Below are 12,950 nucleotides of genomic sequence, written 5' to 3'. Positions count from 1 at the left end.
CCCTAAGAGTATTAGAGGAAACCGCGTCACATCATAAGGACTTAAAAGTATGAAAGGAAACAGAGTCACAATGACCCGCATTATAACACTTAAAAGCATAATGGGAAAATAAAGAGAACAGAGAATAAAAATACACACACACATAACATGTTTAGTCTGGTCCATCCACACATTTTCGAGAGTGCTTTTCCTCACTTGGGTTGCGGAGTTGCTGGAGCCTATCTTCCATGAAGTTGATTTCATGGGGGGTTGAAACAAGGGCTCAATGCAAAATCAACAGAGCTCACCTTCTTATTCTGGCCATCTTTCCAGAAGGTGATGTTGTAGGTGGCAGTACTATAGATGCTCCTGAAGTCTGACATTGCAAATTCCGGATCTTTAATTGCAATTTCAATTGTAGCTCCATGAGAAAAGAGCCACACATTGGGTGCACCAATTATAGCTGAAGAGGAAAAGAAAACAAGGCCATTGTAACATTTGACAATGAACAATTCAGTTAAGAATAATAGAATACTTTTGAGCAAATGATTGAAAGGACAGTGGTGCATTGAGATACAAGTTTAATTTGTTCAATCAAATCCTCTTTCCCAATTGAAATGAATAGAAACTCTAATCAGTTCCAGTGTCACCTTTCAACCCCCCCCAAAAAAAACATTTTGTTTGTTAATTGCACTCTAATGTAGTACTACGCAAAAATAGATTGACATAATTAAACAATTTGTGTATCACAATTTAATGCTGTATTTAATTTCATTTTATTGTGATTTTTGGTGTGACCACATTGGCCAACAGGAGACAGTATAATAAAGTCATGTAGTCACTTGGGGTTGTAGTACAAAAAGAATGGCCTTCTATGACTACTGTGACCAGTAAGATGGTGCAGTATTAATATTTTTTCAGAAAGGATAAAGAATCGTCTTTTTTTCCCCTTTCTGCTTGTCCTGTTTGGGGTCGCCACAACGTGTCATCTTTTTCCATCGAAGCCTATATCATGCATCTTCCTAATACTAACCCTGACCCTAACTGCCCTCATGTTTTCCCTGACAACATCCATCAACCTCTTTGGTGTTCCTCTCACTCTTTTGCCTGGCAGCTCCATCCTCAGCACCCTTCTACCAATATACTGAATCTGGCCTCTGGACATGCCCAAACCATCGAAGTCTGCGCTCTCAAACCTTGCCTCCAAAACATCCAACTTTGGCTGTCCCTCTAATGAGCCCATTTCTAATCCTATCCAACCTGCTCAATTCTAGCGAGAACCTCAACATCTTAATTTCTGCCACCTCCAGTTCTTCTTCCAGTTGTCTTTTCAGAGCCACTGTTTCTAATCCGTAAATCATGGCCGGCCTTACTACTGTTTTATAAACTTTACCCTTCATCCTAACAGAGACTCTTCTGTCACATAACACACCAGACACCTTCCGCCAGCTGTTCCAACCAGCTTGGACTCATTTCTTCACTTCCTTACCAAACTCACCATTGCTCTGGATTGTTGAGCCCAAGTATTTGAAGTCGTCTCTTCTCTCTGGAGCCTCACTCTTCCCCCTTAACCACTCATTTACACATATATTCTGTTTTAGTTGGGCTAATCTTCATTACTCTCTTTTCCAGTGCGTGCCTGCATCTTTCTAATTGTTCCTCTACCAGCTCCTTGCTTTCACTGCAGATCACAATATCATCTGCAAACATCATGGTCAGAGGGGATTCCAGTCTAACCTCATCTGTTAGCATATCCATTACCGCGGCAAACAGGAAGGGGCTCAGAGTGAATCCCAGATGCAGTCCCACCTCCACCTTAAATTCTTTTGTGAGACCTACGGCACATCTCATCACTGTTCTGCTGCCCTCAGCTACCATTCCCCCCGTTCAGACCTGAGACTTCCCAATGCTCAATATTGCCGCCCACTTAAATTTCACACCTAACCTCACCATTGTTCTGCTGCCATCATACATGTCCTGTACTATTCTAACATATTTCTCCGCCACACCAGACTTGCGCATGCAGTACCACAGTTCCTCTGTTGGTACTCTGTCATAGGCTTTCTCTAGATCCACAAAGACACAATGTAGCTCCTTCTGACCTTCTCTTTACTTTTCCACTGGCATCCTCAAGGCAAATAATGCATCTGTGGTACTATTTCTAGGCATGTAACCATACTGTTGCTCGCATATACTTACTTCTGTCCTCAGTCTAGCTTCCACTACTCTTTCCCATAACTTCATTGGGTGGCTCATCAACTTTATTGCTCTATAATTCCCACAGTTCATCGAAAGCCTGTCTCACCTCTTTCTGAAAGGCCACACAACTTTATTCCTTTCTCAACTTCCACCACATGGTTCTCTGCTCTCTCTGTCTTCTTAATTTTCCTACCCACCCACCAGAGTCATCCAACACACCACCATCCTATGCTGTCGAGCTACACTCTCCCCTACCACTACCTTACAGTCAGTAACCTCCTTCAGATTACAACGTCTGCACAAAATATCATCCACACGCGTGCTTCTACCTCCGTGCTTGTAGGTCACTCTGTGTTCCTGTCTCTTCGTAATATGTGTTCACTACTGCCATTTCCATCCTATTTGCAAAGTCCACCACTACCAGTCCCTCAAAGTTCCTTTCCTGGATGCCGTACTTACCCATCACTTCTTCATTGCCCGTGTTTCCTTCACCAACATGTCCATTACAATCTGCACCAATCACAACTCTCTCTCTGTCTGTGATGCTCAGAACTATTTCATTCAAGAATTTCTTTTTCAACTCGAGGTCACATCCTACCTGTTGGGCATCATAGCTGCTAATCACATTATACATAATACCCTCAATTTAAAATTTGAGCCTCATCACTTGATCTGATACTCTTTTCACCTCCTTGACATTCTTAGCCAGCTCTTCCTTAAAAATAACCTCTACTCCATTTCTCTTCCCGTCAGCTCCATGGTAAAATATTTTAAACCCTACTCCTAAACTTCTAGCCTTACTACATTTCCACCTGCTCTCTTGGATGCACAATATATCAACCTGTCTCCTAGTCATCATATCAACCAAGTCCTGAGCTTTTCCTGCCATTGTCCCAACATTCAAAGTCCCTACACTCAGTTGTAGGGTCTGTGCATTCCTCTTCTTCTACTGCCGACAAATCCGGTTTCCTCCTCTTCTTTGTCTTCGACCCACAGTAGGTGAATTTCCACCAGCGCCCTGCATGGCAACGGTGCCGGGGGCAGGCGTTGTTAACCCGGGCCATAACTGATCTGGTATGGTATTCTTTAGATGAACGCTCATATTTGTTTGGAACAGTTTTATGCTGGATCCCTTCCTGATGCAACCCTCTCCATTTATTCCGGCTTGGGTTGGGTGCATGTCCACTGTGAGAGAGATCATTTAAAAAGAAAAATCCAGAAATCACAATGTGTGATTTTTTTTTAACGATTTGTGTAATACAGCTGCAAATAATTATTTGAACACCTGACACAACCAATGTTAATATTTGGTACTGTAGCCTTTCTTTGCAATTACAGAGGTCAAACGTTTCCTGTAGTTGTTCACCAGGTTTGCACACACTGCAGGAAGGATTTTGGCCCACTCCTCCACACAGATCTTCTCTAGATCAGACAGATTTCTGGGCTGTCACTGAGAAACATGGCGTTTCAGATCCCTCTAAAGATTTTCCATTGGGTTTGGGTCTGGAGATTGGCTAGGCCACGCCAAAACTTTGATGAGTCTTACGGAGCCACACCTTGTTTTTCCTGGCTGTGTGGTTTGGGCAAACTTAAAACGGGCCTTGATGTGCTGGATTAAGCAGGGGAACCTTCCGTGCCATGTATGATTTCACACCACTACGTCTTAGTGTATTCCCAACAGTCACCTTGGAAACGGTGGTTCAGGCTCTTTTCAGGTCATTGATGAAGTCCTATTGTATAGTCCTGGGCTGATACCTCACCTTTCTAAGGATCATTGAGACCCCACGAGGTGATATCTTGCATGGGGCTCCACACCGATTGAGATTGACCGTCATTGTTTAGCTTCTTCCATTTTCTAATGAGTGCTCCAACAGTGGACCTTTTTTTCACCAAGTGGTTGGCAATTTCACCATAGCCCTTTCCAGCCATGTGGAGTTGTACAATTCTGTCTCTGGTGTCTTTGGACAGCTCTTTGGTCTTGGCCATGTTACAAGTTTGAGTCTTACTGATTGTATGGGGTGGACGGGTGTCTTTATGCACCTAACGACCTCACACAAGTGCATCTGATTCAGGATAATACATAGAGTGGAGGTGGACTTTTAAAGGCGGACTAACAGGTCTTTTTGCATCAGAATCATACCTGGAAAAACAGGTGTTCAAATACTTATTTGCAGCTGTATCACACAAATAAATCATAAAAAAAAAAATCATTGTGATTTCTGGATTTTTCTTTTTAGATTATCTCTCTCACAGTGGATATGCACCTATGATGAAAATTTCAGACCGCTCCATGATTTGAAGTGGGAGTACTTGCAAAACAGCAGTGTTAAAATACTCATTTTATTCACTGTATGTTTTAATACTTTTAAACCCCTAACACACTTCATAAAAACACTTCTCGGACAGGCATTAACATGTTCTTACATGGTCTCTCTAAACCCTCTCAAAGTTCAAACCTTCATTGATTAAAAAAAAAGGATACCATCGTATTTGAGAATGAAACCAAAGATCGAAAGCTGTTTGAGGCCAAAATATTATGAGAGCAATAAATGTCAACGTCCCTCCATCCATTTTCTTCAACTTTATCCAGCACTGGGTGTAAGCGGTAGGCAATTACTGACTATTTTGTACACACAGTGTCACATTGAAACTAAAATTATCACACCACAGCAAACAGGATAGCATAACTAGCAAATTATAAAACTGTCAGGGGGCATGGCCAAGCCACTGCCCTCGGTGGTGCCGCCTCACAGCGGCGCCACATTGGACGCTACTTAGACCAGCCATTTTAGCCTTGAGTGTGTCATCTACATTTGCCAGTTCGGTGCGTTACTGCGTATTGGATACTCCACTATCGTGCGTAAGTTCGCAAGCTTTGTGTAGTGTTTCCCTTTGTCACAGTGAGCCTGTGCTATGATAGTCTTGCTACGTCTTGTTCAAGGTTCTAAGCTTTGTCTCATTGTCATCGGACCTCGTTGCATGTTTTTGGATCTTGCCTGTATCCCCGAGTTTTTGTGCTTCCGCCTTTTTGGGACTGCTTACTTGTGTACGACTTAGGCCTAGAATAATACTGCTGTCAGTATCATGCCCTCGTCCCGGGCTCCTGCAATTGGGTCTAGTACCTTGCCTCATTCCCATGACAAAACACAAATAAAATGACTCACGAAATAATTGACACAAAACACACACTTTAAAACCTATGTAAATGCTCTCAGGGTGCTTTGTCAAATCAAATCAAATCAAAAGCATTTAATGTCATTATATTATTGTGCATACAACAAAATGACGAGTGCTTCTCCACAAGGTTCATGCGTGAATAAAATAGAATAAAAATAGAAAAACATCTTGGGTTAGAATGACAAATAAAATACGTACATCAAGGAGTTGATGCCACTGGGGGAAAAGCTGTCTTTGAATTTGGCTGTCCATGTTTTGTGGAACCTGTAACGCCTGCCAGAGGGCAGTTGGTCAAACAGGTGGTGACCAGGATGTGAAGAGTCCTTTATAATGTCCGTGGCTCTGCTGTGATAGCGGGAGTTGGCAATGTGCTCTAGAGAGGGCAGAGAATCGCCATTCATCTTCTGGGAACTGTTGATCACTCTTTGCAGAGCTTTCCTGTCTGCTGCTTTGCATCCAGCATACCACACTGTGATGCAGTATGTGAGGATAATCTCCACGGTGGTTCTGTAGAAAACCAGCAGTAGCTTCGCTTCCAAGTTGTTCTTCCTGAGCACTCTCAGGAAGTGGAGTCGCTACAGGGCCTTTTTCCACCACCATGGTATTTATAGTTTGTCTGTGATGTAAACTCCCAGAAATCTGAAGGAGTGGACCCTCTCCACACACTCCCCATTGATGAGCAGTAGCACCATGTCCATGCCGCACTTCCGGGAGTCCAAGATGATTTCCTACATCTTTGTGGTGTTTAGTGTGAGGTTGTTTGCAGAACACCACTTTGACAATTTTTTAATCTCATCTCTGTAAGCAGACTCATCTCCTTTTGAGATGAGCCTGAATTTGGAGGGAATGGTTGATTGTTGCAGGGAACTGTTGAAGATTTTTGTGAAAACACTAGTCAGCTAATCAGCGCAGACTTTGAGTACCTTCCCCAGAAGCTTTCCTGGTGTTTATTGTCCTGAGCACACCTCTCACTTCATGTTCTTGAAGCGTCAGTGTGCTGCTGATGGTAGGTGGTTGTGATGAGCCTGTATTTGATCTGTCCGTCTCAAAACGGGCAAAGAAACCATTTAGCTTCTCTGTCAGCGAGGCATCTGTATTACCGGCACACATCTTGTTATTTCTGTTGTAGTCTGTGATGTGCTGTAACCCCTCCCACGTCTTTTTTTAAATAGTTTTCTGAGAAGCACTCCTCAATATTTCTTTAGTAGGCCACCTTGGCCACTCTGATGCCTCTCTTTAAGTCCTGTGCTTTGTCCCCTGACCTGAAGGTGGTGATGCGGCGTCTCAGGAGTGCCTTCGTCTCTCGGGTCATCCAGGGTTTATGGTTGGGAAAACCCTGATCAGTCTATTGACAGTCAGTGTCTATGCAGCACTCTTAATGCCAGCAGTGCCGCAAAGCAGGCTGGGAGGAGGTAAATAGATGTAAAATGCAATTGTTCCTCACTGCCTCGTGATGTGAAATGCAATTGTTCCTCACTGCCTCGTGAACATCGTCATATGATGGCTTCATACACACTAAAACTGCTGACAGTGTAGCTAGTGTATTAATACTGCATTCATTACTCGCTGTATATAGTCAAGCCTCCCCTCCTTTTTCCCATTACAGTGGTACCTCGGTTTTTGAACATCTTTGTTTTCGTACAAATCGGTTTTCGAACGAAAATTTCAAGAATTTTTTGCGTTGGTTTTCGAACGAAAATCGGTATTCGAACACCAACGATTTGTTATTGTGCTTTCAAACGCACCCCTGGAAAAAAATGGAAGAGACGTAACGCGCGCGGCGCAACCAGTTGACTCACACACTCTTCTGCTCACGGACGTTTCCCAGTACCGTAGTGACTTATTTTCTTCAAATTGAGGAACATTAACCCTCGATCATGGCTTCAAAGAAGGCAAGTGGAACTGCTGGTGCTGAAAAAAGGAAAGTGGTGCGTAAAACTGTCGATTTCAAGAAGGATTTGATAGCTGAGCGCAAATCTGGTGTGCGTGTTTCTGAGCTATCGAAGAAGTATGGCATGGCGAAATCAACGATTAGCACCATCCTGAAACACAAGGATGCCATCAAAGCAAGTGATGTTGCTAAAGGAGCAACCGTGTTGACCAAGCAGAGGCCACAGATCTTGGAGGAAGTCAAACAGTTGCTTCTTATTTTTGTGAATGAGCAGCAGTTAGCTGGGGATAGTGTTGGCGAGGTCGGGAGGAGATGACGTCTGAGGAGGCTGAAGGCAGGAAGGATGTCTCAAGTGCTGATATTAAAGCTATCTCCGCTAAATGGAACGACATCCATAATATTGTAGAACTTCATCACCCAAATAAAGCTGAACGTTGCAGAGCACTACAAAATTTAATGATGTTATGAGGCACAAAAGTGCTTAAAAGACGGCAGAAACAGATTCATTCTTTGTGAAAAAGGGGCGAGTCACCCCCACCGAAGACATCGGAAACTTGTTTTGCATTCCTTTTTTCTTTTGTTCCATTAACCTTACCTCTCGCTACAAGTTAATGTTTTTTTATGTTACGTACTTTCTGTGAAAAAACAACAGGAAGCAGAGCCGGAAGTAGTGGGAATTAAGATGTGGCGGTTCTCTCTAGAAGTGAGCTGGTTGGATAGGATTAGAAATTACCTCATGAGAGGGACAACCAAAGTTAGTTGCTTTGGAGAGAAAGTTAGAGAGAGCAGACTTTGATGGTTTGGATACATCCAGAGGAGAGCTAGTGAGTATATTGGTAGAAGGATGATGAGGATGGAGCTGCCAACCACGAAAAATAGAGGAAGATGCATGTCGTTAGGAAAGATGTGAGGGCACTTGGTGTTAGAGAGGAAGATCCACAAGATAGGCTGCGGTGTGGTCACCACTAACAGGACAAGGCGAAAGGAAAAGAAGTGAAAATGACTAGCAGTTTAGGACACTTTGAAATCAGTAATACAACAATAAGATTGTTCAGTAATCATTGTGCAGATGGTGTGTAGACTTCAAGAAATCAAAGCAGTTTAAAATGACTAGTAAGGGGATAATCTGCAAGAGTGTCATATTGTGTGTGCATATGGTGCAGATAACTTCCAAGCACACGAGTGGCCAGTATAGGTAAACATTGGGCTATACGGGAAAGGGATGTTTCACCTGGCCATTTCCAGCCTGGCAGAGGAGTACAAGTGAAGTCAGTAGGAAGTAAGTAAGACTGGAAATGATGCTACTGGATTCCAGCAATCCACTGGTAGCCCAGACTCCCCCCACCCTGGCCATTGGGAGGAAGTGGACTCCGCTGGCTGCAATTGAACAGGCAAAGGTAACACTCAGACACAGGAACATCGTTTGCCGAGTGGTGCAAGCTGGTGGTCCAGGAGGTACATCGGGAAGAGGAAGCAAAAAGGTGAACCCAAGCTGTGTCGCAGGCCAAGCAAGGGCAGTGGATGGCATGGGAAAGTGTGGAGGCAAGGACGATCACCTGGAAAAAGCTTTGAGAGATGGAAGCATTCAAGGCAAACCGTCAGAGCTGTATATGATGTCTTGCCTTCTCCCACGAACCTAAACCACTTGTATGCCAAAGATCCCAAGTGCCTATGCTCAAGTCCTACAACACTGAAGCACATCCTGGTTGGTTACAAGACCAGCCTTACTAAAGGTGTTACACCTGGCGGCACAACCAAGTGCTGAAGTGTCTTGCTGGTGTTCTGGAGAACCAGCGGATGGGGTGAACGCCCTCCCACCCTTGTCAGCCAACTGGCAACCAAGGCTGTTTGTTTGGGAGGGGGAGAGCATGTTCAGTTCCACATTGTGTCGGCTCCACCGCAGATCCAGCGACACTACTCCCTGTCGGTACGCAGACCCAGGACTGTCTTAGATCAGGTGATGCCTGTGGTATCATCTGTAAACGTCACAAGGTTGATAGACTCATGTGTTGAGGTGCAGTCATAAATCCACTGGCAGATGGCAGGCGAGACACCGAGATGGAGAAGTTTGGAAGACAGGAGTTCAGGGAAGATGGCGTTAAAAGCAGAGCTGAAGTCCACCTACAGGACCATAATCAGAATCAACTTTATTGAGTATGTTACAGCACACAAGTAATTTGTATCCTCATGTAGGTACCCCCTGTCATCAAGGTGTTCTAGGATGACGTGCAGTCTCATGTTGGAGTTGGTTAGGGACTGGAATAGACGCCACTAATTTAGTTGTTTATCTGGTAAACTTTTTCTATCTTTACTCCATTATTTCTCTTTGCGATGTTAATTTCTTTTTTCAGCTGGTTTCTAGTGCAATTATATAGGGCTCTATCCCCATTTTGATAGGTGTCCTCGTTAGACTGGTATACTTGCTTACGTTTGGCAGTGAACCACAGATTGCTGTGAACTTGTAAAATGACTTATACACACATCTTCACAGAAACTGAAATAGGACGTAACAGTGTCCGTATATTCGATCACCCTGCCAGTTGGTCCACTTCTTCCATGTTTTCACCATGATCTTTGCACTTTTAAGTGAATTAAGCAGTTATCAGACCTGCACTGGGGATAGCATGGTATGCGTCATTTAGTGTGACATAGCAGCAATGTTGTTTTCCCTAGTAGGTTAGTTGATGTGTTAGTAGTATTTAGGGAGTTCATGGTTGAGTTTATTTTTGTTTAAGTCCCCAAGAATAAATAGTGATCAATCTGGGTGCTTTTTTTTCAACGTTAGTTTACTTGTTCAGCAAGCATGAGCAATGCGCCATTCAAATTAGCCTAAGGAGGGATGAAGACGCACATGAATATGAATGAAGCAAACATACACGACAAGTAGAATGACATGTAGAAAACACCAACTAAGTCTGGCGGGCTGCAGTGTGTGCTGAGATCTGTAACACCGGTACACACTTTTTCGATGACATAGAAGCATATCTCAGCTTTTGTTTTCCCTAAGAACTCAGTGTTACGGTCTGCCTGGTGTTGTTCGAAGTCTGGCAATATTAGGCAGCCATCTGGAATGCATTCACAATGCCATGTATCTGTGAAGCACAGGGCAGTGGAACGTCCAAAGTCTTTCCTGGTCTTCACAAGAAGATGAAGCTTGTCCATTTTTTATGTGGTCAGGAGCGTAGATTTAAGAGGTGAACAGGAGTGGCATTCAAAATCCTCTATTGTGGAGCTTGACCTGCACTCGAGCTTACTTCTCTCTGTGGCATTACATTTGCTTCCCAGTCGCCATCTATGGCGTCCCTCTGTTGAATGACTGTAGATTTGTGAAAGAAAGTCTTAAGGAAACTCCCTGGTAAGTAAGTAAGTAAGTATTCTTTCGGCTTGTCCCTTTCGGGGTCGCCACAGCGTGTCATCTCAGATGAACGCACACATGTTTGGCACAATTTTTACGCCGGATGCCCTTCCTGACGCAACCCTTCTCAGGAGGTGGAGGCCCCCAGTGGGATACGAACCCACAACCCCTGGTTTACCAAACCAGTGCTCTAACCACTGAGCTACGGGGCCTCTTAAGGAGACTCCCTTGTGTGAGTCACTCAATGCCTGCAAAGATAAATGTGAAACACAAAAAGAGACAGTAAAGAGTACTCCAGAGCACGTAACCAGGCAACTACACGGTTAAGATTTATCTTGACTTTTTAGCATTATTGGGCCTGAATCAAGGTTATTTGTTGTAACTAATTCATCCTCCAACTATTTCTTTTGGTCGGGGAGGAATAGAATGCCTACATACAAACTTTTTTTTTTTCAATGAAGCCAAATTTACTACAAAATATTGAAAATTGTCATCCTACAAAGTCAAAAGCTTTCTTTGGATGTAAATTGAGAATGTTAGAATCAATCTGATCCTTATAAATCACTTGAATTATCTTTAGGGCTCTTCTTACATTGTCCTGAGTTTGCATGCTTTTTTTTAATAAATCCAGTTTGGTCTCCAGCCATTAACCAAGGGGATCGCTATTTCCATTCTTTTTCGAAGAGAAGTGGGATAGACTTTTTAGTCCATTTAAAACACCAACAGGTCTGTATCATCTCTAATCCCAATTTATATTTTCCTTATTTTGGAGTTACCACAACAGGGGACAGGGCCTCTCCTCAGGGTATAATTAAGCAGGACTCTAGGAGAGGAAGCTGGTGTTCTCTCATTGATTCATACCACTCAGGAGGAAACCATCCATTACAGTGGATTTGCTTGGTTTCCAACATGAAATTACTATTTCCTCTGCTGTTACTGGTGATGTAAATGCATCATTCTTGTCTTTACCTAAAGCAGGAAAATCTAAGGAGTTCCAAAATTCAACAATTTATATGTTCCTTTTTTCTAGCTTGGTTGGCGGTATAAAAATATCATTTCAAATACTTGAATGTATACCCTACAGACTACGGGTGGTTGTATTAGTCTCCAATCCTGTAATTGGTATGTATTCTCTGGCAGTTTATTGAGTCTCCAAACTCACCTAAGAGCCTGTCTCATAGTGTTGTTGTTTGATTACTCTTTTACTTTAGCTCTTCGGTTAATAGTTGATCTCTTTCCTGTTTGGTATTTATGATTGCAGGTATAATTGTCTTAAAGGTGTTTTCTTGTTCCACATCTCTCAGTTTCGCTGTAATCTAATTTGTCTTACAGTTTTTTTTGTTTTTTTTTTAATATAGACATTCTAGCTATGAGCTTCCCCTTGAGAACAGCCTCAACCGCATCCCATAAATACAGTATTGGGGTTCAAGTCTCCCCTATCATTGTCCTTTAAATCTATGACAAGGTAATTTTCTACTTGCTTTCTGAAAGTTTGATGATTCAACAGTCCCAAGTGACATATTCAATGTCACTTCTTTCTGATGTTTTTGCCCTTTCACAAGTACAAATCTACCTTACTTATCATTTATGTGAGATGTAAGTATAAAATTTTAAATCAATATGACACCTTTTTCTCCATTTTTGTACAATGAGAAGAAAGCATTTTTGCTTACATTACTTATTTGTACTTCTTGATGGATATGCACCATTATTTCTCATGTATAATGCACACTTTTCCCCAAAAATATCAAGTGAATAGTCCTAATCATACATGGGTACAGGCAAAATGAAAAAAAAAAAAAAATACGTTTTAGAAATGTATGCCGCCACATTTGGTTGAGAACAAGGTGTAGCCTACAATTTCATTGCAATATGACCGGATTTTGTAATGACTGCATATATGCAGAGTTTTGTTCCCAAGTTTACCTACCCTAGCAGAATTTTTGACTTTTTTTTTTATAAGACTTGTGACTCAATAACAACCATCATTTCTTTGTGGTAATGTTTTGTTTTATTATATCTTCCCGAAAGCACAGCCATAAGTCCAAAAGATCTTTTTTTTCCCCAATTCACCAATTAGAAATGCCGTCTCCTTGTTATAACTTTGTTCATTACTTCAATGATTGAATCCAAAGTTTTGTTTCCTTTCCAGACTCCATTTGACACATTGGGCTCTTCCCGAGCCTCAAATTCGCCCTTGGTTTCCTCATTCAGTGTTGTTTCCTAGTCTTTATCCTTTTTTTTCTTATTTTTGTCCTCACTCATGAAGAAAGTGAAAGTGAGTTATTTCAACGAGTAAAACTTTTGAATTATTCTCAAATATGTGGCTAATACTTAGAGATCATTCAC

General features: G+C 42.4%; 1 protein-coding gene across 6 annotated transcripts in view; it reads right to left on the bottom strand.

Moving 5' to 3' along the window:
• LOC133512576 (interleukin-10 receptor subunit beta-like) overlaps window positions 1-12,950 on the bottom strand; it is a 95,336-nt gene that overhangs the window by 51,268 nt on the left and 31,118 nt on the right. For all 6 annotated transcript variants that reach the window (XR_009798212.1, XM_061842336.1, XM_061842332.1 and 3 more), the window contains exon 4: window positions 288-442. Coding sequence is in view for 5 of the 6 variants with exons in the window: in XM_061842336.1 (XP_061698320.1) it covers window positions 288-442 (155 nt within the window). In the remaining variant the exon portion in view is untranslated. The remainder of the gene's footprint in view (window positions 1-287; window positions 443-12,950) is intronic.

The sequence above is a fragment of the Syngnathoides biaculeatus genome, chromosome 14 (genome assembly GCF_019802595.1).
Source record: "Syngnathoides biaculeatus isolate LvHL_M chromosome 14, ASM1980259v1, whole genome shotgun sequence".
NCBI lineage: Eukaryota > Metazoa > Chordata > Actinopteri > Syngnathiformes > Syngnathidae > Syngnathoides > Syngnathoides biaculeatus.
Note: the sequence above shows the minus strand (reverse complement) of the source record. Positions and strands in the feature narration are given on the sequence as shown.